Source organism: Python bivittatus, unplaced genomic scaffold, assembly GCF_059951505.1.
Source record: "Python bivittatus isolate LINGU-HERP-01145 unplaced genomic scaffold, Pbiv_v1 ctg000350_np1212, whole genome shotgun sequence".
Classification (NCBI taxonomy): Eukaryota; Metazoa; Chordata; class Lepidosauria; order Squamata; family Pythonidae; genus Python; species Python bivittatus.
Window position 1 is genome coordinate 7,786,761 of NW_028277074.1, and position 22,742 is coordinate 7,809,502.

Below are 22,742 nucleotides of genomic sequence, written 5' to 3' on the forward strand. Positions count from 1 at the left end.
GATAGAAAGAAATGTATGATCCATCAGGTTTATTCTCATTTCACATTTGAGATTCACATTAAGAAATGCTAGGAAAAAAAAAAAGATAAATTCACACATACATCATGAATGGATATGATTTTGTTTTTAGATTCATAAGATTTTAATTTATTGTCCACTGAGACAATAAATTTTAAGCCAATGACAGGTTTACAGTTGTTTTTCAAGTTTTCAAATTCCTAAAAAGAACATAATTAAAAATCAAGGGGGGGGGGGACTAGAGAAAATGGTGGTAATATTTAAGCCAGGTCTGTTTCAGTTTTTACTTCTTCCAATGTATTCCTTTTATAAGAAACAGATTTTCAGGGCATAACTGATAATCACATGTCACATGACCAATTAGAGAGAAATAATATGAAATGTGTAGTCTCTGTTCTGCTGAGCCCCTATACATGTCCTCAGCATATTTTGGAAAGAAATTACCTTCATTCTGTTGTGCTTGGTCCTCTTAAATTGAACTCTTAGAGAGAGAAAAGACTATCATAAATTCCCTTACCCAACCACAGTGCTTATTAACTCTGCATTGGAAGAATATATTAAATGTTAGAGACAATTTTTGTGCAAAATGAAGATAAGGGTATGCCCTCTATTAAATGTCAAAACCTTTCTTCCATGTTCACACTGCAAAAACAAAAGGGGGGGAAAAAAAGAAAACTGTCCCATTTGAAACAGTTCAAAAACTTATACATATAATCTCATTGCTCAAAAATAAGATAAGAATAAGAAATTGTCTATGTTTATCTGTAAAATCAAACTGTACTGAAGAAACATTTGACCACAAAGACTGCTAAATAATGGAACTTTTAAAAACTTGGAAGTGCCAGGAAAATCTTATTTCATTTCAGATGAGTCTAGTGTTGCTAAACTAACACCCTTTGTCTCTCTCTCATCACAACTGCAATTATCCTCTGTGTTCTAAATCTATATTTGCAGAAATTTAATTAGGATTTAAAAAAAAAAAAAAATCTCAATTAGCCATTACAGGAAATGACAGCAAGGCCAACTCTCAGCTACATAATATGAAAGACTACCAAATTACAGAATGTGTCAGCAACTAGCAAATGATAAACTTTTATCATTACAACATGATCTTTATAATGACACATTTTTTTGATTCCCATTGAGCTAGATAATCAGATCAATAGGGTGCAAACAATTAGCTAGTAACAAAAACAACAACAACAAAAAAGGATTTCATAAACTTGAATACACCCATATTTCTAAAACACTTATCGTACTGTGGTATGAACATTTTTACTTAGCAAAATATATTATGGTTTCTGAAAATGTATTTGCCATTTTATGGCAGGAATTATGTGAAGTGAAAGATTGTACGAAGAAATGTATAAGGTGCATAATTTATTTGTTCACTTATAAATTTTTTTGTGTTCTGAAACTTTTCTCAATAAGTACTGGGCAATGCAAAGTTAGTGGTGGATGTGTTCTGGGGAAAAAACAACAACAGTGGTTGAATTTCTTCTATTAGGAGTAAATATAATTTCTTCCGTCAGGAGTAAATAGCAACTTTACATTAAAATCACAGGACTGATTTTGACCTTTTAAAATCATGATTGGTTGCTGTCACAAACTGTCTTCCATAGTAGTTTTGTTTGTATGAGCCTGACTATGAAGATTTGTAAGAGGACATTGATGACTTGCTTCTTGCCACAGGCATTGGATTAAGGATGGAGTGGGATCCCACTAATTGCATTGTAATTTTGAAGTATATAAACTATTGCCTCCCTGCTGTGGTTGTTTGTGACCATCCTTCAATATATTTTTACTATTTTATATGTTTTGATCTTTTGTAAGATGTTCAGAGTCACTGGTGAGTGGGTGGCCTTAGAAACATACCAAATAAATAAAGAAATAAAATGCCCCATCTCAAAATACTCATTTACCAGAAAGTAATCCATCGAAGTTGTTCCCTGCCTTTGCATCTAATCCATTATATCTCCATAGCCAAACTTGGTTTGTTTTTGTTTTGTTTTTTTCTGGACAGTTGTAGTCACAATTTTTTTTTGTTTTTATTTCTGAAGAACTATAATGGATGACATAGCCAGAGTATCATATGCCTGCTTCTATCTGGCACCTCTATGACCTTATCTTGGTTTCTATTTCTTAGTCAAATGGACTTTGATGAAGCTAAGAGTAGACAGAATAACTGATGGGTGTTTAGGGACAGGGAAGAGGGCAGATTCGTATCACAGAATAATTTTTTAAACATTGCTTTAAAAAGCAAAGAAACATATAAATAACTGAAACTTTTAGAAAAGAATAGAATAACATCTGATCCACACATATAATCTCTATATCATAGCACTTGGTAGACAAAGTATACAGTTTCCACTGGGAAAAGGGGAAGAAGGATGAACCAATTTGCTGGTTTCATTTAATCAGTTTGAAAATGTTAAATCTAAGTCCATAAATTCTTATAAATTCTACAAGTGTATCAATACTTTTGTCACTAATCTGATGCTAATTAATGATACATTTCACAACACTTATCTATAAGAAGGGCAGCATTAATCCATGGGAAGATTTTGATAAATTATAGTTCAACAACAGAACACAACTGACTAAATAAAAAAAACATATATACTTGGGCTACCATGCAGCTAGTAATCTCGAGTCATTCTACTCAATAAGTACTGATAAAATTAATTTCATACTTCTCCTACACACACAAACTTATTCTGAAAAAAAAAGAGGAAAGAATGATTCTATATTAAGACACTTCAGGAACTCACTGCAGTGACTCAGATAAAATGATATTTGTTAACTGAAAGCATGGAAATTGCACATTTTGTACACATTGCTTGTTCTTTGCACTCTGTTTTTTCTAAATATGGAAACATAGTCTTATAAGGATCTAAATTCTGCTTTACTACTTAAATTTTGTTAACGTTTGGATAATGCCAACTGGCATGGGGTGAAAAAAGGGGCAACCAACCCTGGGGGTGGCTAGCACCTTGAAGATGCTCCCATATGTTAACATCTTACTGATCATCAACATCTTGGAAGATATTATTATTTGTATATGTGTTTGGTTTTATTCTATTTTTACTGTATATTTATTGTTGTTTTATTGTGAACTGCCCAGAGTCACTTCTTCTTGAGATGGGCGGTATCTAAATTTGAAAAACAAATAAATAAATAAGCCCCAACTAAATAGAATTTGGGATGTTCAGCTATAAATCACAGTATCACAGGAAAGCATACTGCTACCATGATCATTTCCAACAGAAAACCTCCAATAGAAAACTCCAATAGAAAACTCCTGATTAACAAACAACACTTTTGTCATTTTTATTTTTTCCTTTGCATTAAAGGCATCCCATTTGAAGCAATAACTATATACTTTGTTCAGAAGTTACAATTAGGTCTCCTTCACTGGCTGTGTTCTAGCACACACTTGACAGTTGTCTGTCTTGGATACTTGAATTTGGATTTCTGCAATCAATGGTGCAGAACTTGATAGCCTAAATGGCCGATTCTAACTGTACCCTATGATTCTATGATTTTTTTTCTCATTCAGTCATTTAATTTATGAAAGCAACTTCCATCACTATACACTATCCCTCTCTATCTTACACACACATACACTCATGAGCTCAGAATGATGTCTAATACATTTCTAAGTTTACAACACAACCAACATTAGTTTTAGAAAGGTAACGTAAAATATTTTTAAACACTACAAATAAAATTAATTGCAATAATTGTCAATGCACATCATATCAATAATAAAGTACTCACCATGTATAATAAGAACATACTCTGCACTGTTTAGGCCAATAGAGTTTTCTGCTTCACATCTGTAAGTACCATTGTCCGTTCTATTTAGGACATTAATGTTTAGCTCCCTACCATTGACAACCATTCTTTCAGGATCTGGTAATTCTCCACCATCCTTTGTCCATAATACTGGATCTGGCCTATGAAAAATACATGATAAACCAAAATAATATTATTATTATTTCTTTATTTATATACTTATTTATATATATCATACATATATCATACATACATATATACCAAATTAACCCAACATAGATTCTTTATGCAGCAACTGTAAGAGCAATAAGAGAGCCAGTTTTGGGTAGTGGTTAAGGCACCAGGCTAGAAAATTGGAGTTTGTGAGTTCTAGTGTTGTTTTAAGCACAAAGCCAGCTGGGTGACCTTGGGCCAGTTACACTTTTGAAAAGATTGGTAGATATAAATGTACCAGCACTTGTTAATCATCCAAAGCATGAGGGAAGAACTGACTGATTTAAATTCTTGGAATCTAAACTTCCTCTATCCACATGAAGACTCCAGCTGGCATATTTGCTTTAATATCCAATGATTTCAGTGGAAGAGGACAGTTTAAAAAAGTGAACAGTGGGAAGAAAAATCTATCAAGAGTTCAGTTCTTCCCCCCATTTTTCTAATTAATTGCAGCTCTGAATATTGTTGTGGATTACACGTATGATATATCTCCTCCTGCTCCAGTAGGATTATTCTGTAATTTATTATAACATCATAAGAATTGAATATCTTTCACAGTTAGAGATTATCTCTCAGTTATATGACACACTGGAAATGTCATTCTTTCCCCAAGTAATTTTATTAAAGATTGTAATTACAATAGCAAAAACTAAAAGACAGATAGAAAAATAGAAAGAAAGACTAAAAGGTGCAAAGGGAAAAAATAGGAAAGATATAAAGAATAGAAAGAAAAAAGAAAAGAAAGAAAAGTAAGAATGTAGTAAAAAAATAAATAAAAGAAATATATAAAAAAGTGACTCCCAACCTTCATCACAAGTATAAATAATTTTAGTAATTTTTCACCTCCTATTAAATTACAACAAATGATCTCTTCTTCCCATATCCCATGTATAAACAAATCCATAAAGCATCATCATTTCAGTCCTGGTGTTAGCAAAAATCCATTAAGGGTTACCAGAAATAACAACATATCTATTTTAATGTTGATCAAATAACCAACTTATATTCCTTCTTTTTACTTCTAACGATCTTGATCTTTAGTCCACACAAACAATTTTGACACTGGAAATGTCTAACCCTCAAAGGCTATAAATAAATATTCAGATACAGTTTTCTGGATGAATTCAAGTTTCTCAATGAAAAGGACAAAGAAAAATATATTTTAAAGTATACATTTTTCCATATTTGTACACTGAAAAATTACTAATTTTTTAGAAGCAATGTGTAAAATATGGACTTCACAATTTCATTTGGTTGATGATATGCTATTGTTGTTGCTCACAGAGTCAGCCAGATATTTAGACTGGATTAGGCATTTTTATACACCTATCGAGTCCTTCCCAAGGACCTGTGATAAGCAGATGTTGTTGTTTGATAATATTAAAGGTATTGTCTCAGGATATAACTGGTCCAAGTAAAGGTGTCTTTTGTAATTGACTGATGGTGATTTTGTCAAAGCTGATGGTCTTCAGGTGGTACTCCAAATGTTTTGGGATTGCAACTAAGGTACCTATATCTATTGGTACTATCTTTGCTTACTTTTGCCACAGTCATTCTATTTTTATTTGTATGTCTTGATATTTTGTGATTTTCTCTGGTTCTTTCTCTTCTATTCTGCTGTCTCCAAGTATTGCAATGTCCACTATCCAGATTTTTTGTCTTCCTTATCAATAATTGTTATGTCTGGGGTATTGGGTGGCAGGTGCTTGTCTGTTTGAATTCTAAAGTCCCTGTCAGGCCCAGCCCAAGAACAACAATGAGGTGGTCCAGTCCAGTATAGTTCCTTTATTAGCTTGCACCTAATAGACAGAATCTCGCCAGACTAAACCTATGCCAAAGCAACTAGTGGATATACCCTGTGAAACTCTAGGGAGGGGCCAGTCTCAATTTCTTCCTATTCTCACAGTCCTGCTGTGGGCTGAGGAAGTGTTTGCTCTGTAACCTCTTCAGGAATGCTCCCCCTCCCTCCTGATAACCTTGATCCTCCATTCCGGTATCCTCCTTGCACATGCCTTCCATTACAGTCCCAGAGCACTTTATCTTCTTCATTTTCTATTACTTTTGTGGTCCCATCAGTTCTTGCTTGCAGGCAAACGATATTTCTTGCAGATATTCCAATGCACCATTGTTGCTACTTTGTCTTGCCGTTGTTCATAGTCAGTCTGTGTGATCTTCTTGCAGCAGCTAACTAGGTGGCCCACTGTTTCTTCAGCTCCTTTGCAGAGATGGCATTTGCTGTCTGTTGCTGTCTTCTCATTATTATTATTATGGTTGGTTGCACAGTCAGCCACACGTTTTGACTGGATTTGGCATTTTTATCCACCTATCAAATTCTTCCCAAGGACCTGGGATAGGTAGATGTTGTTATTTGATGTTGTTAATGATATTGTAACAGGATATAAGCTGTTCCAAGTAAAGATGCCTTTTGCAATTATTATTATTATTTTAAAATACACTTATAGAGCCATGAATGAAACCAATATTGTATCATATGCTATTATGATCACTGGAATCTATCTATCTATCTATCTATCTATCTATCTATCTATCTATCTATCTATCTATCTATCTATCTATCTAGCTAGCTATCTAGCTATCTAGCTATCTAGCTATCTAGCTATCTAGCTATCAATCATCTATCACATTTATATAGCCACACATCTCACTAAACATGACTCTGGGTGGCATACAAATAATAGTTAGAACAATATCACAACTATTAAACACTTAAAAAAAACCCCAAGACAATAAAAAGAAGATTGCAGAAGAACAGCCATCTAAATAGAATACAACTATTGGAATAGTAGAAAACAGGTACTGTGGTATATAAATCAGTTTCATAGTTTAATACTGGGATAAAATAATAACTCCTTTAAAGCAATAATTCAAGGCTTTAATTCATTAATGAAGTCAATAGACACACTGATTACAATATCAAAAAAAAGTGGAAAAGTGGATTTATGGTAACAATAGAACTAAAAGGTTCTCCACCCCTTTATTGACACATTGTTGAAAGTTGCAGTGGGAAAAAGCTACAGAAAAGTTGAATACTTCACAATAACCATGAAAGAAAATGAAAATATATTTCATTTTCAAGTGCCATAAAATAAGATCAACTGGAATAAACTTTGGTGGAATTGGGTAAGATAATTGTTAAAGGTTTGACATAGTTCTAAGGAGAACTACAAGAAGCTGAAAATTCTCTCATGCACACAAAAAAATTGAGATGGTTGGAGAAAAACTAATGCTGATTACTATATATTATAAATTCTATTATGGAATACCTATTTTGAAACACTCTATTCTGAAGCCTCTGGATAAATGGTAATATAAATACAAAATATATTTTTGTAATAGGTAACAGAACAGAACAATTAATAACAATAAATAACACTTTTAGTGCCATAATATATTAAATATAATAATTTCAGAAAACAATGTGAAAAATGACTACGTTCCTTATATAGGCATCTCAGTTCAAGCATATATTTACAGTGATAGTACAGATATTCTAAGGTATACAACATACTCTGTATAACATACTCTGCCGTAATAAAACTGAAAATGGAAAACTGTATTAAATATTTAAAGATATTTCACAGGATATAATAGTTTAAGCAGGCAGAACAGATATATAAGAAGCCTAGTATATAGTTGAGGAACACTTGAATCATTTTAATAATGCAGTTTAGATGAACAGCCGTTTAAATTGGAAGTCTACCACTATCACTAACCAGAACAATTTCCTCCATTTTGCATTTACTCTGAACACTGAAACTAGCAGATGATGTTGGGAAACAACTTTATAGAATTACACAAAATTATGTCTGTAAATAATGAAATAGAAGAATTAAAAATCACAAAAACAATGCATGAATTGTCATACTGCATGTATGCATGAATGCCAACATGGTATGAGTGTGGGAAATTTTTTATTGAGATCCACATCATAAGTACAGTGGGGCAAAAAAGTATTTAGTCAGCCACCAATTGTGCAAGTTCTCCCACTTAAAAAGATGAGAGAGGCCTGTAATTTTCATCATAGGTATACCTCAACTATGAGAGACAAAATGGGGAAAAAAATCCAGAAAATCACATTGTCTGATTTTTAAAGAATTTATTTGCAAATCATGGTGGAAAATAAGTATTTGGTCAATATCAAAAGTTCATCTCAATACTTTGTTATATATCCTTTGCTGGCAATGACAGAGGTCAAACGTTTTCTATAAGTCTTCACAAGGTTTTCACACACTGTTGCTGGTATTTTGGCCCATTCCTCCATGCAGATCTCCTCTAGAGCAGTGATGTTTTGGGGCTGTCGCTGGGCAACATGGACTTTCAACTCCCTCCAAAGGTTTTCCATGGGGTTGAGATCTGGAGACTGGCTAGGCCACTCCAGGACCTTGAAATGCTTCTTACGAAGCCACTCCTTCATTGCCCGGGTGGTGTGTTTGGGATCATTGTCATGCTGAAAGACCCAGCCACGTTTCATCTTCAATGCCCTTGCTGATGGAAGGAGGTGTTCACTCAAAATCTCACGATACATGGCCCCATTCATTCTTTCCTTTACACGGATCAGTCGTCCTGGTCCCTTTGCAGAAAAACAGCCCCAAAGCATGATGTTTCCACCCCCATGCTTCACAGTAGGTATGGTGTTCTTTGGATGCAACTCAGCATTCTCTCTCCTCCAAACACAACGAGTTGAGTTTAGACCAAAATGTTCTACTTTGGTTTCATCTGACCATATGACATTCTCCCAATCCTCTTCTGGATCATCCAAACGCTCTCTAGCAAACTTCAGACGGGCCCAGACATGTACTGGGTTAAGCAGGGGGACACATCTGGCACTGCAGGATTTGAGTCCCTGGCGGCATAGTGTGTACTGATGTTACTTTGGTCCCAGCTCTCTGCAGGTCATTCACTAGGTCCCCCCGTGTGGTTCTGGGATTTTTGCTCACCGTTCTTGTGATCATTTTGACCCCACAGGGTGAGATCTTGCGTGGAGCCCCAGATCGAGGGAGATTATCAGTGGTCTTGTATGTCTTCCATTTTCTAATTATTGCTCCCACAGTTGATTTCTTCACACCAAGCTGCTTGCCTATTGCAGATTCAGTCTTCCCAGCCTGAAGCAGGTCTACAATTTTGTTTCTGGTGTCCTTCGACACCTCTTTGGTCTTGACCATAGTGGAATTTGGAGTGTGACTGTTTGAGGTTGTGGACAGGTGTCTTTTATACTGATAACAAGGTCAAACAGGTGCCATTACTACAGGTAACAGGTGGAGGACAGAGGAGCCTCTTAAAGAAGTAGTTACAGGTCTGTGAGAGCCAGACATCTTGCTTGTTTGTAGGTGATCAAATACTTATTTTCCACCATGATTTGCAAATAAATTCTTTAAAAATCAGACAATGTGATTTTCTGGATTTTTTCCCCCATTTTGTCTCTCATAGTTGAGGTATACCTATGATGAAAATTACAGGCCTCTCTCATCTTTTTAAGTGGGAGAACTTGCACAATTGGTGGCTGACTAAATACTTTTTTGACCCACTGTAACTAACCCAAAGTCATCCAGCTGGTTTTGTGCCTATGGCAGGACTAGAACTCACATTGTCCTGGATTCTAGCCTGATGCCTTAAACCATGATACTAAACTTGCTCAACATGCTTACAGATTATAATATAAACTTGCTAGTCATTAGTAACTGATAATTGCAATCAATATTTTGTAAGTATTTAAAATGGATTCTTCCTTTTTTTTTGATATTATAATGAAATAAAAATAAAATATATATAAAAGAGAAAAACTTTATATAAAAAGCGTTTAGGTAGCCCCCTCTCTTTTATTTGTTCCCATTCTTTCCTTCTTTTCTGGATATATTCTGAACTTATTTAAACTTTAATTATTATTAATTTAAAATTTGAATTTTTTATATAGTTAGCAATGATCATGGAAGTGTGCCTGAAACTCAACAGATAACATATGTTTTTTGGTGGGAGGAGGGATATGGGCCAAGGGGGCCTGTCAGGAGACACTTCTCAGCTGTGGCATGGCTCCTTTAGGCACAGGAGGCTCCCGGGCAGAAGTTCCCAGACTTTTTGCCATCACACCTCCCTTTAGTGTAATCTTAACGTACACACTTCCCTTAAAAATTCAAGCATCAAAATAAACACAAATGAACAATGAAAACACAACAATGAAACTTTGGGAAAAGTGGATTTATGGTAACAATATAACTAAAAGGTTCTTCACCCCTCCCCTGGACTTTGTCTGCACCTCCCCAAGGGAGGTACACCTCACAGTTTGGGAAACCCTACTCTAGGGTAAACACTGATGTGTCTCTAGCTAGGTCCAACATGGAGCAGATTGGCTGCAAGGTTGGAAAAGGTCTGCCTGGTTGCTGTCCGGGATGAAAGGTGTCTCCTCAGGAGCTCCCACTCTGGAATGATATGTGGGAATGACCTTGGGAAATCAGGCAAAGAGATGCTGCCTAGGAAATGGTCTGATAAGAGGGAGCATAGCCCACAGCTGCACAGTGGGTGGAGCAAGATGCGCAGAAGAGACCCTCCCTAATTTCTTGGATGTAAAGTAGATGGCAGGAGAACTGTACTTTCAGACTTGCAAGATTCTGTTAATATAGTCTTACAATAAAGTAGAATTAGCTCATCTGGTTGTGTTTCCTTTCTGGTCTATATGGGAAGGCTGACACACTCAGACCATGCTGTGGCAGCACCGAGCAACCCTCATGGCTGCAATTAAGCTGAAGCTTTCTGAGGCAGCGAACTTGTGCAGGACCCCTCACTAGCCCAGAGATTTATGGCACTTAAATTTATTATTATTATTTTAGAAGGACTTAATATTGTGTGCACTTATGTTTTACTGTGTGTGCAGCTTTGACAAGTAGTGTCTGAGTGCACACACTCACATTTTAGAAGGAGCATACAACTGCTGGCAAATTTCGACTCCTGAACCTGCCATCTCTGCCAACACCATATGAGAACCCATCTTGCACAAACCTTCTGATATTGAAGAACATCAATAATGTGACCCACATGTTCATGTGAATGTCAAGTTTAACAATAATTTCCCTTTGATTGATATGTCCTTAATCAGTTCATGAATCTTTCTCATGTGAAACTTGTCAGTTGCTGTCACAGGTCATCCACTTCAATCTTGATCACTCAAATCAGCTCTTCCTGACTTCCCATCTGTATATTTTTTTGGCCTAGTAATACACAACACTCAAATCAACATATTCATCTCTATAAATAACTTGTATTTGGCAGGGAATTTCAATTGGATGGGTTCCTTCTATCACAGCATATTGCTTAAAGACAGGCAAGTACTTACTGCAGGCTTCCATTTCATGAACAATAGCTACACAAAATTTTTCACAGTAACTTCCCGTCAACTTTGTATTGTGCCCCAGTTGTGCTCGGTCCTAGATTGGGGGGCTCTGCTCATGGTCACTCATGCCTTAGTCACCTCCCAATCGGGCTACTGCAATGCACTCTACATAGGGATGCCCTTGAACAGTATCCAGAAACTTCAGGTGGTGGAAAATGCAGCAGTGTGGGCAGTTATGTGTACCTCTAGAACAGCACAAGTTATACCTCTGTTCTGAAAGCTGCATTGGTTGCCATTTTGTTTCCAATTCAAGGTCTGGTTTTGACCCTTAAAGCCCTACATGGCATCAGGATGGGTTATTTGAGGGACTGGCTCTCCCCAGTTATATCTGCCCATCTCATCAGATCCAGCAGAAGAGGCATGTCCCATCTGCTAGGGAGCTACATTTGGCAGGTCCCAGGAGGTGGGCCTTCTCTGCTGCGGCACCCACCTTATGGAACATCCTCGCCGCTGAAGTAAGGTTGCCTCATCCCTGTTGATTTCCCAGAAGTCCCTCAAAACCTGGTTATGCCATCAGGCCTGGGGACTTCAGAGGACCGGAGAGGTACTGAGGTGGCTCCATTGTTATTAATATCTGTTGTTTTCTCTTAGCCTTTGTGATCTTTAATTTTTTTAAATAATAGTTTTTATATATTAACTATTTTATAGTTTTGTTGTAGCCTGCCTGGAATCACTTTTTGTGAGATGGGTAGCCATATAAATTTGACAAATGAATGATTGATTGAATGAATGAATGAATGAATGAATGAATAAATAAATCTGATGTAAATGCTAAAGAACACATCAAAGCTTCTAATGCATTGCTGCTAACATGTGTTGGCAACTTTGGACACTGGAAGCATTACTTTTCATTTGACCCTCACATAATTATAATACATTTCATGATAGTGGTAAAATACAAATATAATGCAATCCCAAAGTGCAGAATCCTGTGATCAGGGTGTAACTATTGCTAGGAACTTTTCTTTTTTTCTTCTTACCTTTAAACTCAACTTTCGATAAACATTTAATATATGGAGGATCACTTTCATTATAGTATACAGTATACAGTATTTTAAATAGAGATAGATAGTTATTTTGAAGAAAGGACAGATGACACTTATACTCTAGCTAACAATAAGTTTTTATTATCATTTATAATCCAAGAGTATATTTCCTGGAATACAATAAGAAATCAAGCTTCAGTGCCCAAGGAATCTTATCAGTGTATTAGAAAAACTGAGCTTTAGGGTTCATACTTCTTTGCTTATGGCTTAGTGTTCAAATAGGAGTATCTTCAAGGATGATGGGTGACCAGTCCCCTTCATCTTCTTTCAGACTAGATATTATTTCCTGTGAAGCATTACAAATAACCCAAATTACATTTTAAATATTAAGTATAACCATGATATGGGCCTGGAATACACACATAAATTATTTGATCCAATGTTCTGTTTTAGTTATGTCTTCTCCCTTGCAAACTTTGCTTTATTTAGAAGAGATAACAGTGCATTTATCTGTATAGATAGTTAAAACAAAACAAACAAATTAAAAAAAAAAACAGGTCATTGAGGACTCCAAGTATAGAGCAGAACTGGAAAATCTGTAACTCACAAGCCATATGTAGCACACAAACTATGAAAACTAGAGCCTCCTATGGCTGCATTGCCAAATTTTGATAACAATACAGTGGTACCTCGGGTTATGAATGCCTCGGTTAACGAACTTTTCGGGTTACGACCAGCTCCGGCCGCAAAAATTTACCTTTGTTTGCGAACTCCACCTCGGGGTACGAACAGGATACGTGGCCATTTTCCCACCCGTGACATGTGGTCCATGGCCATTTTTCCACCCCTGACACGTGGTCCGCGACCATTTTTCCGCCCCTGACACATGGTCCGCGGCCATTTTTCCGCCCCTGACACGTGGTCCGTGACCATTTTTCCGCCCCTGACATGTGGTCCGCAGCCATTTTTCCGCCCCTGACACGTGGTCCGCGGCCATTTTTCCGCCCCTGACATGTGGACGTAGGGAGGGGGACTCTCCCTCCAAGCAATAGTCGCCTCCCTGTCCTCCACGCCAGAACGGATTAACGGTAATTACATTGAACCTTATGGGGAAATTTCCTTTGGGTTGAGACCAATTCGGGGTGCGACCAGAGTCACGGAACGAATTAAATTCGTAACCCGAGGTTCCACTGTATTTGGTACTAAATAGCAGCAACAAGGTTTCATTCTCTTTTTAAATGGAAAATACAGCAAACTAATAAAAGTAAGTATTCCCCAAACTAGGAGGGGGAAAAAAAATCTGGCCTCACCTATATATGTGATGAAGCTTTGCCCATTTTACATTTTCCCCTACATTTTAACTTCATTGCCTTATATACTGCAGGCTTTAACTCCTATTCAAAAACACAGTAGTGTTCAGCAATCAACAGCTGCCCATCCCTCATGTACAGGCAGTAACCGTATACCAATTTACCTGGTAATACACTCCATTTCTGAGTAAACACAGACAAGACTATACTGCTAGAGACAACAAAACTAGAAAATAGAGCATTAGTACAGAAAGTATAGAGTGTCAGGTTCCGTCAGCACAGGGCTTCGGGGAAGCTCGCTCAGCATGGGGCTTCGGGGAAACTCACAGCCAGACCACGCGAATTCCACCGGCGGCAGCTAGCGAGGGAAAGAGGAACTGAAAGCGCCGCTAATTAATGGGCCACCTGCAAAAGCCAAACAGGAAAACCGCAGCGGAAGTTTTAACTATACACCGATAACGTCGTGAGCCAACAATGAACGGGGCCGCAGGCAGCGAAACAAGATCGCCGCGCAACACAGAACCCTTGGGCTTGCACGTAACGGGGGGGGACCAACCCAAGCCAGAGGGGGACTGCCAATCAAGGACAATGGACCCTGACTGAACCTGCCATCATGGACAATCAAGAGGGTTTATTGGGGGGCCGATAATCCGCAGCGGTAACGCGATCGCGGGGCGGAAAAAGTGCGGGAAAGGGGGAATATAACGAGTGATGCAATTGTACCAAGCCAGTCCTGGCTTTGCTTGTGACTGCTACGTTACGCATGAGTAAACCTCTTTTGTGAACCACACGTGTCACGGGAGTTTCTCTGTCGAACGGGGCAAACCTTACATAAAGCCAGGACTCACCGTTAGCGCTACCCGGTGCCACCGAGGAGCGTTTCCCTTTCTAATACAGGCATGACCAGCGATGAGGAATCCGTGGGTCAGCTGGAGCACAAGGAACCCGGATTCGAGGAGGGACGGTCAGAGCCACCCGGGAGCGACGGGACAGCGGCCAGGGCCGGGGATCCTCCAACGGAGCGGTGGTCGATGGGTGTGAACCAAGGGCCAGACAGCTCAGGCATCATGATGACCTGGGGTTCGGGGGCCCGGAACTGCGAGCGGGATGAGAAGTTCGCCCGACTAGAGGAGAGGATCGAGCGGCGCCTAGACGCCATGGAGGCGATGCTCCAGACCTTGCTACAGAGAGCGGGACCATCGGCGGTGAGCGATGGCACAAGCAACAGGGGTGGCAGCCCGGCACCCCAGCTGGCACCGCCCACGATGCCCCGGTCGGTGGACCAATGGGCGGCGGACGCCCTGAGACTCCAAGGCATCACCGGGAAGTTCTCAGGGGACCCTGAACAGCTGCCGCACTTCTTGACGCACGTCAGGGGTTTCATGCAGAGGGGTGGTCACCTATTCGCTAGGGACGAGGATAGAGTATCCTACGTGGCCGAGCTGTTAGACGGCCAAGCGGCTAGCTGGGTGATCGGACTATACGACGCCAACGCGGCGGAACTGCGGAGTTTCCCGGACTTCATGCAGGCACTCCAGGACAGATTCAAGGACACATTGAGCGCCAAGCAGACTGAGGATGACATCCTGCAGTTCAGACAGCGGGACAAGTCGGTATTGGAGTACGCCCTGGAGTTCCGGAGGTTGGTAGAGAAGCTCATGGACTGGCCGGAGTCCCTGAGGGTGAAGTATTTTAAGAGGGGGCTCAATCCGGAGATCCTGGAGCGGGCACTGGGGCGGGATGACCCGTCCACAGTGAAAGATTGGATCTGGCTGGCCGGAACGGCGGAATCGGCGTGGCGGCAGATTCAACAAAGCGCGAGGCGACGGGACCAGACGAGGGACCGGCCGAGGGAGAGACCCCCAGAGGAAAGGCGGAACAGTCGGCGGCAGTCCACCGGGGGCCAAGAGGCAACCAAAACCCCGAACCTGTGCTTCCGGTGCAGAGGCAGAGGCCACCGAGCGGCGCAGTGCCCGACGGAGCGGGAAGGAGCCTCACCACGGCCCGAAGTCAAGCCCCCGCGTCCTACCGGGAAAAGGGCCAGCGACCGACTGCGGAAGAGTGCAGTGGCGGCGGTGACCGAAAGAGGATGGATGGGGTGGTTGACCCCGGAGACGGAGTCCTCCGGAGAGGACTCGGAGCCGGCGGGAAACGAGGTGCGGTCACACTGAACGGCGTCTCAGTGCGAGCAGGGGAACCGAGGCGCGCGAACCCAATTGGGGATGAGGACTGCCCTCCGTTCCGGGTGAGGATACACATCAGGGGGGTGAGATCCAGAGGGGAGGCACAGCTGCGGGCGCTACTGGATTCAGGCTGTACCCACTGCTTGATGCACCCAGCTGTGGTCTCGGGACTCGGACTACAGCTGAGGCACCTCCAGGAGCCCATTGCATTCAGCCAGCTAGACGGCTCGCTGGCAGGGGGGGGGGCAGCTCAGTATTACACCGAGCCGGTCCAGATGATGATCGGGAGCCACTGGGAAGAACTAAGATTGTGGTGGTCCCGGTGGCCGACTACGCGGTGGTGCTCGGCTTGGCGTGGCTGCGGCGACGGAACCCACGGGTCGACTGGACGGCAGAGGCAGTGCGATTTGGGGTCGAGAGGCCGGTGGAGTGCGAGAGCAGATGGGACTGGGCCGTGGCGACGGGCGCGACCGCAACCACAGACGGGCAAGTGGAGGATCTGAGGCACAGGGAGGCGAGACGAGAGCAGACGGAGCCCGAGACCCGGCCGGCAACAGCGGCAACAGCAGCGCCGGAACCCCGGAGACTCGCAACGATCCCGAGGCATGGGAAGGCAGCGGCGACTGGTGGAACAACTGCAAAACAAGGGACAGAGTCCGGGGAACCCACGACGAGCGGCGGAATCCCGAGGCAATATCGAGACCTGGTGGCGGCGTTCGGGGAGAAAGAGTCTGACCAGCTCCCTCCACACCGACCCAGTGACTGCGCCATCGAGTTAGAGCCAGGGGCAAAGCTGCCCAAACCGAAAATGTACTCCCTGTCAATGAGGGAGATGGGGGCTCTGCGGGAGTTCATAGACAAGAACCTAGCGCGGGGATTCATCCAACCCACGAAGTCACCATTAGCGGCCCCGGTACTATTCCGGGAGAAGAAGGATGGCTCGTTCCAGATGTGCGTGGGCTACCGGTGGCTGAACGCAATCAGCACCGAGTACAAATACCCCCTCCCCCTGATGAAGGACTTAATGTCGCACCTATCCAAGGGGAGGGTGTTCACAAAACTGGACTTGCGCAAAGCTTACTTTAGGGTCAGGATCTGCGCAAAAGATGAGTGGAAAACGGCGTTCAACACGCCGCTCAGAAGCTACCAGTTTTCCGTGATGCCGTTCGGATTAAAAGGGGCCCCAGGGGTGTTTATGGAGCTAATAAACGAGGTGCTGCACGACCTACTCCACCGGGGCGTCCTGGTCTACCTGGACATCCTCATCTACACCGAAACCCTGGCGGAGCACGTGAGCCTGGTGCGCACGGTGCTCCAGAGACTGCTGAAGGCGCAGCTGTACGCGAAGCTATCAAAATGCGAGTTTCATCGGGAGCAGCTGGACTACCTCGGCTACCGGATATCCAGTCGGGGAACTGAGATGGACCCAGCGAAAGTAAAAGATGTTCTGGGCTGGGAAGCGCCGCGAACCCGGAGGCAACTTCAAAGCTTCTTGGGGTTTGCAAACTTCTACAGACAGTTTATCCCGAACTTCGCCCAAATCGCCCTTCCCCTGACAGACTTACTAAAAACCAAGGGCACTGGAAAACCCCCCAAGCCCAGTATGACACTCGCGTGGACTGCGGAATGCCAGGGGGCATTTGAGGAGCTAAAACGGCGGTTCACAGCGGAGCCTATCCTGCGCCATCCTGACCCAGATCGGCGGTTTATCATACAAGTAGATGCGTCAGACGTGGCAATGGGGGCGGTCCTGCTCCAGCCCAGCCCGGAGGGGGCCATCCACCCATGCGCCTACGTCTCCCGCAAATTCACGGAGACAGAAGGTGGATGGTGTGGGAGAAAGAGGTGTACGCCGTCAAGTGGGCGCTAGCCACGTGGAGGCATCTATTGGAGGGGGCAGCTGAACCATTCGAGGTGTGGACGGACCACAAGAACCTCGAGGCCCTGAAGGCCCCGCGTAAGCTATCCCCCAAATAGGCGCGGTGGTCCCAATACTTCGGGAGTTTCAGTTTCACCCTAAAACACATCCCCGGGAAGCGCAATTTCCTAGCAGACGGGTTGTCTTGCATGCCCCAGCACACCAGCCTACGAGAGGAGATCGTGGACTACATCATCCCTGCTAGCAGGCTGGCTGCAAAGGCGGTGACCTGGAGCCAGACCAAGGGGGAGCGACGGGACGCGGCGCCTGAGGTAAAGCAAGGGTTTGCGGAGGCGGCGGAGCGGGACGCTTGGCTCAAGCAAAACCGAGAAGTGCTAACCAGCCAAGAGGGTTGGTGGTGGCACGAAGGGAAGTTGTACGTGCCCGAGGGGTGCCGATGGGGGGTCATGGAAAGAGCCCACAACAGCCGGAACGTGGGGCATTACGGCTTCGTGAAGACGCTCCACTTAATTCGGCGGCAGTTCTGGTGGCCAACGCTCTGGAAGGACGTGGAGGCATACTCGGGGGTTTGCCCGGTGTGCGCGATGGCGAAAGGGGCCAAAGGCAAGCCTAGGGGGTTACTCCAGTCGGTAGCGGACCCCGACGGCCCATGGCAAGAGATCGCCATGGACTTCATAGTAGAGCTCCCGGAGAGTAAGGGGAAGACCGCCATTTGGGTGGTTACGGGCTTATTCTCCAAACAAGCGCACTTTTTAGCGTGCCGGCGAGTCCCCACGGCAGAGAGGTTGGCGAGGCTGTTCGTGCAACATATTTACCGGCTGCACGGCGCGCCCCGATGGGTCGTCAGCGATCGGGGTGGCAACTTCATCGCGCGGTTCTGGAGGGAGTTCCTGAAGCGGGTGGGGACGAAGCAAGCCCTTTCCTCCGTGGTGCATCAGCAGACGGACGGAGCCATGGAATGCCTGAACGGGGGGCTCGAACAGTACCTGCGCTGCTACGTGGGACACCAACAGGACGATTGGGCAGAGCTACTGCCATTCGCGGAAGTAGCATAAAATAACGCCGTCCACAAAAGTACCGGCTTTTCTCCATTCAAAGTAGCCACCAGGAGAGACTTCGTCCCCATGCCGGAGTTGCCTCAGCCGGAATCCCAAATCAACTCCCTGGACGCCTGGTTCGCCCAAATCGACGCCACCCGGCGAGCGGCGCACGCGGCATTGCAAAGAGCCAAAGCCGATTACAAAAAACACGCGGACCGCAAGAGACTCCCTGAGGGGCAGTGGAAAGTGGGGGACCAGGTGTATTTGTCAACCAAAAACCTAAAGAGACACCAGACATCGAAAAAACTCAGCCCGAGGTTTGTGGGGCCGTTCCCCATTGCAGAGGTCATCAATCCAGTAACCGTCAGGCTGACGCTCCCAAAAAGCCTCGGGAAGATCCACCCGGTGTTCCACTGCAGCCTGCTAAAGCTGCACCAGCCGGGCAACGCCTGGCACAAGGCAGAGGGGGTGCCACCACCCATCATGATCGGTGGGGAGCAGCATTTCGAGATCAACCAGATACTGGACGCCAGGAGGCACAAGGGGCAGGTCCAGCTCCTAGTGCAATGGAAACATTTTCCCAAGTCCCACAGCGAATGGGTAAGCAAAACCCACATAAGAGCGCCGGACCTAGTGCGGGACTTTTACAACAAATACCCCGGGAAACCGAAATAGAGTTGGGGGGGACTTGTCTTCAGGGGGGCGGTATGTCAGGTTCGGTCAGCACGGGGCTTCGGGGAAGCTCGCTCAGCACGGGGCTTCGGGGAAGCTTGCAGCCAGACCACGCGAACTCCACCGGCGGCAGCTAGTGAGGGAAAGAGGAACTGAAAGCGCCGCTAATTAATGGGCCACCTGCGCCCAGCCAAACATGAAAACCACAGCGGAAGTTTTAACTATACACTGATAATGTCGCGAGCCAACAATGAATGGGGCCGCAGGCAGCGAAACAAGATCGCCGCGCAACACAGAACCCTCGGGCTTGCACGTAACGGGGGGGGGGACCAACCCAAGCCGGAGGGGGACTGCCAATCAAGGACAATGGACCCTGACCGAACCTGCCATCATGGACAATCAAGAGGGATTATTGGGGGGGCGATAATCCGCAGCGGTAACGCGATCGCGGGGCAGAAAAAGCGCGGGAAGGGGGGGAATATAACGAGTGATGCAATTGTACCAAGCCAGTCCTGGCTTTGCTTGTGACTGCTACGTTACGCATGAGTAAACCTCTTTTGTGAACCACACGTGTCACGGGAGTTTCTCTGTCGAACGGGGCAAACCTTACATAGAGATGGTCTTGAAAAAGGTATGCAGGTGCTGTAATGAAAACATCAGGTTAGTCCAGAAAGACAGGAGGGGATGAGGAACAAACTCAAGATTGCCCCTCCTTTCTCCCTCCCTCTCTTTGGTATAAGAGGGAGCTATGGAAAGGAGAGAGAGAAACTTTGTGAGGCTATCAAGATTCTGTTATTATACCTAATAACAATAAAGTCGATTTCCAGTAGCTCTTGTAGTGTCTGTTTCTTGATCTGACTTACCTAATCTTGAATGCCTCATTATTCTCTATTAAGAAAGACATTAAACCTTGCCTTTGATCATAGAGATGGTGTCAGATCCTCAAAGCACTCCACTGCCTGCCAAACAACTTGCTGAAGTATTGTTACAACATCAACAGCAAGCGGATATACAAATAACAAACTTCCACAATGCCATGGTACAACTAACAATTATCCCTGAAGTTTTGGGATATGAAAACCTTAGAAATCCTAAGTAGATAACTACCCTTCTAAAACTGGCTTGTCCTGCTACATCTCATATCATGTAATAACTGTAAACATTCAGAAGTTAAATAATTGGTTTTAATAGAATCTGTATCCATAAACTGATCATAATGCTATATATAAATATGCTGTAGAAATTTCTTATTATGTGTGTGTGTGTGTGTGTGTGTGTGTGTGTGTATGAATAAGGAAATTTGGAAAAAAAAACATGATAGCAGAAGACTAGAAGTATTCAAATAGATTTCTTGAAAATGATTTTACATTTTTTTCTGTTATGGAAAAAATATTTCAAAACAGAGCCCCAAATTCATTCTGGGGAAAAATAATAATAAATGCATTCCAAATATAACTGCATTTCAAATTGCAAAACAGCATTTCCTTGGTAAAGTAAGCACTTCAGTTCTTCATTTATTATTTTACCTGTGCTGAGTCTGATTATTCAGTCCTCTGGCTAACCTCCAAACCCAAAGCTAGAAGCCCAAGGGAATTTCTTATCTAGCAAACAGATGAGCTTTGAAGCCAATTTTGCACATGTAATTTAGCAGAAAACATTTGTGTTCAAACTCCTTGGGCATGTCTGCTAAAGTGCTGACTGAACTTATTTCTCTTTAAGGTGGAGAAGAATGGGTACTAAATTTAGCAGACAAAAATCTGTAATGATTTAAAACCAACTTTGTAAGATACATATATTTTCATCTTCAGTTCATCCATAATTTCTCATCTTAGCTGCTTCCTCCCATCTCAAGCTTTTAAATCTCAGACAATGAATTCTAAAAAGAAATACTGTATATAGATTAATTTATTAAATATATTATATGTTGTGAATTCTGAATAATGGAAAGGCAAACTATTTTAAAACTACAAGAGATGGCTTATATTATTTTAAAGTATCATTTCTTGTGTTTTCTTACTTCTCTGCCTGGAAAAGGTTAAAAAAAAAGGTGACACTGATACAATACATGAAATTGTGACATGACTACAAACAGCAATTTAGGTCTCTGCAATTTTTCAGTGCAGCTTTATCATACAAAATCTTACTTAGCTCAAATAGGAGAAGAATAAGGACATTGATGAGGTAAGATTCAAGAAAGAAAATAAAGGTGTTTTCTTTCCTAATACCCTACCGCATCGTGATATCCCTTTCTCTAGGAAGCAAAAATATCAGGCTAAAATGGAACAGGTCAAGCAGCAAGAGAAAATGGAGAAATGACCTGAACTATTCCCTCACACTAAGCCAGCCTGCCACCATGACACAGAACATAGATAAGCCATTGGCTGCATGCCAAACTTGAGAGACCTCTAATTATAAAAATAATGTCCAGAATCTATTTCCACAACTATTTCTATGCACTCATGATGCCTTGAACACATTCCTTGAATGCAGTCAACATTGATTGGTAAACATTTTTTAAAACTAAGACCAACTTCAGAATCAGTTGTGTTTAACACAGGAAGTACCTTGTAGAACTAATGTTTCACTCTTAGAGTATTAATGAATAAAATTGTTTTTTAATGAGTCAGCACACAATTTTAACAATTAATTAACCATATGCTTAAATGAAATGTGGATTACTTTGAGATTCTGAGAGTATTTCATTTTTCCATTTCAAAAAGAGAAGAAAATTAACTAATTTCTCCACAATTACAAAAATACTTTTAGAAGATGCTTGTTCACCTTAGAGAGAACAGAAGAAAAAGAGAAATTGCAAATATTCTTACTTTACTTCTCCCACCTCCTCTCACAATATTCAAAAGAAAGAGAACTTGATTTCCTTTCTGAGGACCGCAGAACAAATACAGTTTCAGATGCTATGCACTACACTGTCAAACACAAACCATCCATTTGTTTTGGGGGAAGAGGATGTGAAATTATGCTTATATTGAATATACAGCAACCAACTACTATATGCATGCAGGGCAGTTTGAAATATGTGGAAACGCAAATTTGTTTTAATAAAATATTTTAACTCAACAAGAAGGTAGCATTACTTACATGTGGGTCAGGGATATATAGAGTTTTCAGCATAGGAAATCTCTGTAAATGACAAACTATCTTGTATTAATGAGGCAGATTATTCTGTACTGTATGTGTATACAGTATGTATGTAGGAGAGAAAGAGGGAAAGAGAGAATAT

General features: G+C 42.4%; 1 protein-coding gene across 4 annotated transcripts in view; it reads right to left on the minus strand.

The window, feature by feature from the left end:
* The window catches only part of CADM2 (cell adhesion molecule 2), a 468,972-nt gene that overhangs the window by 57,337 nt on the left and 388,893 nt on the right, over window positions 1-22,742 (minus strand). For all 4 annotated transcript variants that reach the window (XM_088144570.1, XM_088144571.1, XM_088144568.1 and 1 more), the window contains one exon: window positions 3,799-3,977. In XM_088144570.1, coding sequence (XP_088000696.1) covers window positions 3,799-3,977 — 179 coding nt within the window. The remainder of the gene's footprint in view (window positions 1-3,798; window positions 3,978-22,742) is intronic.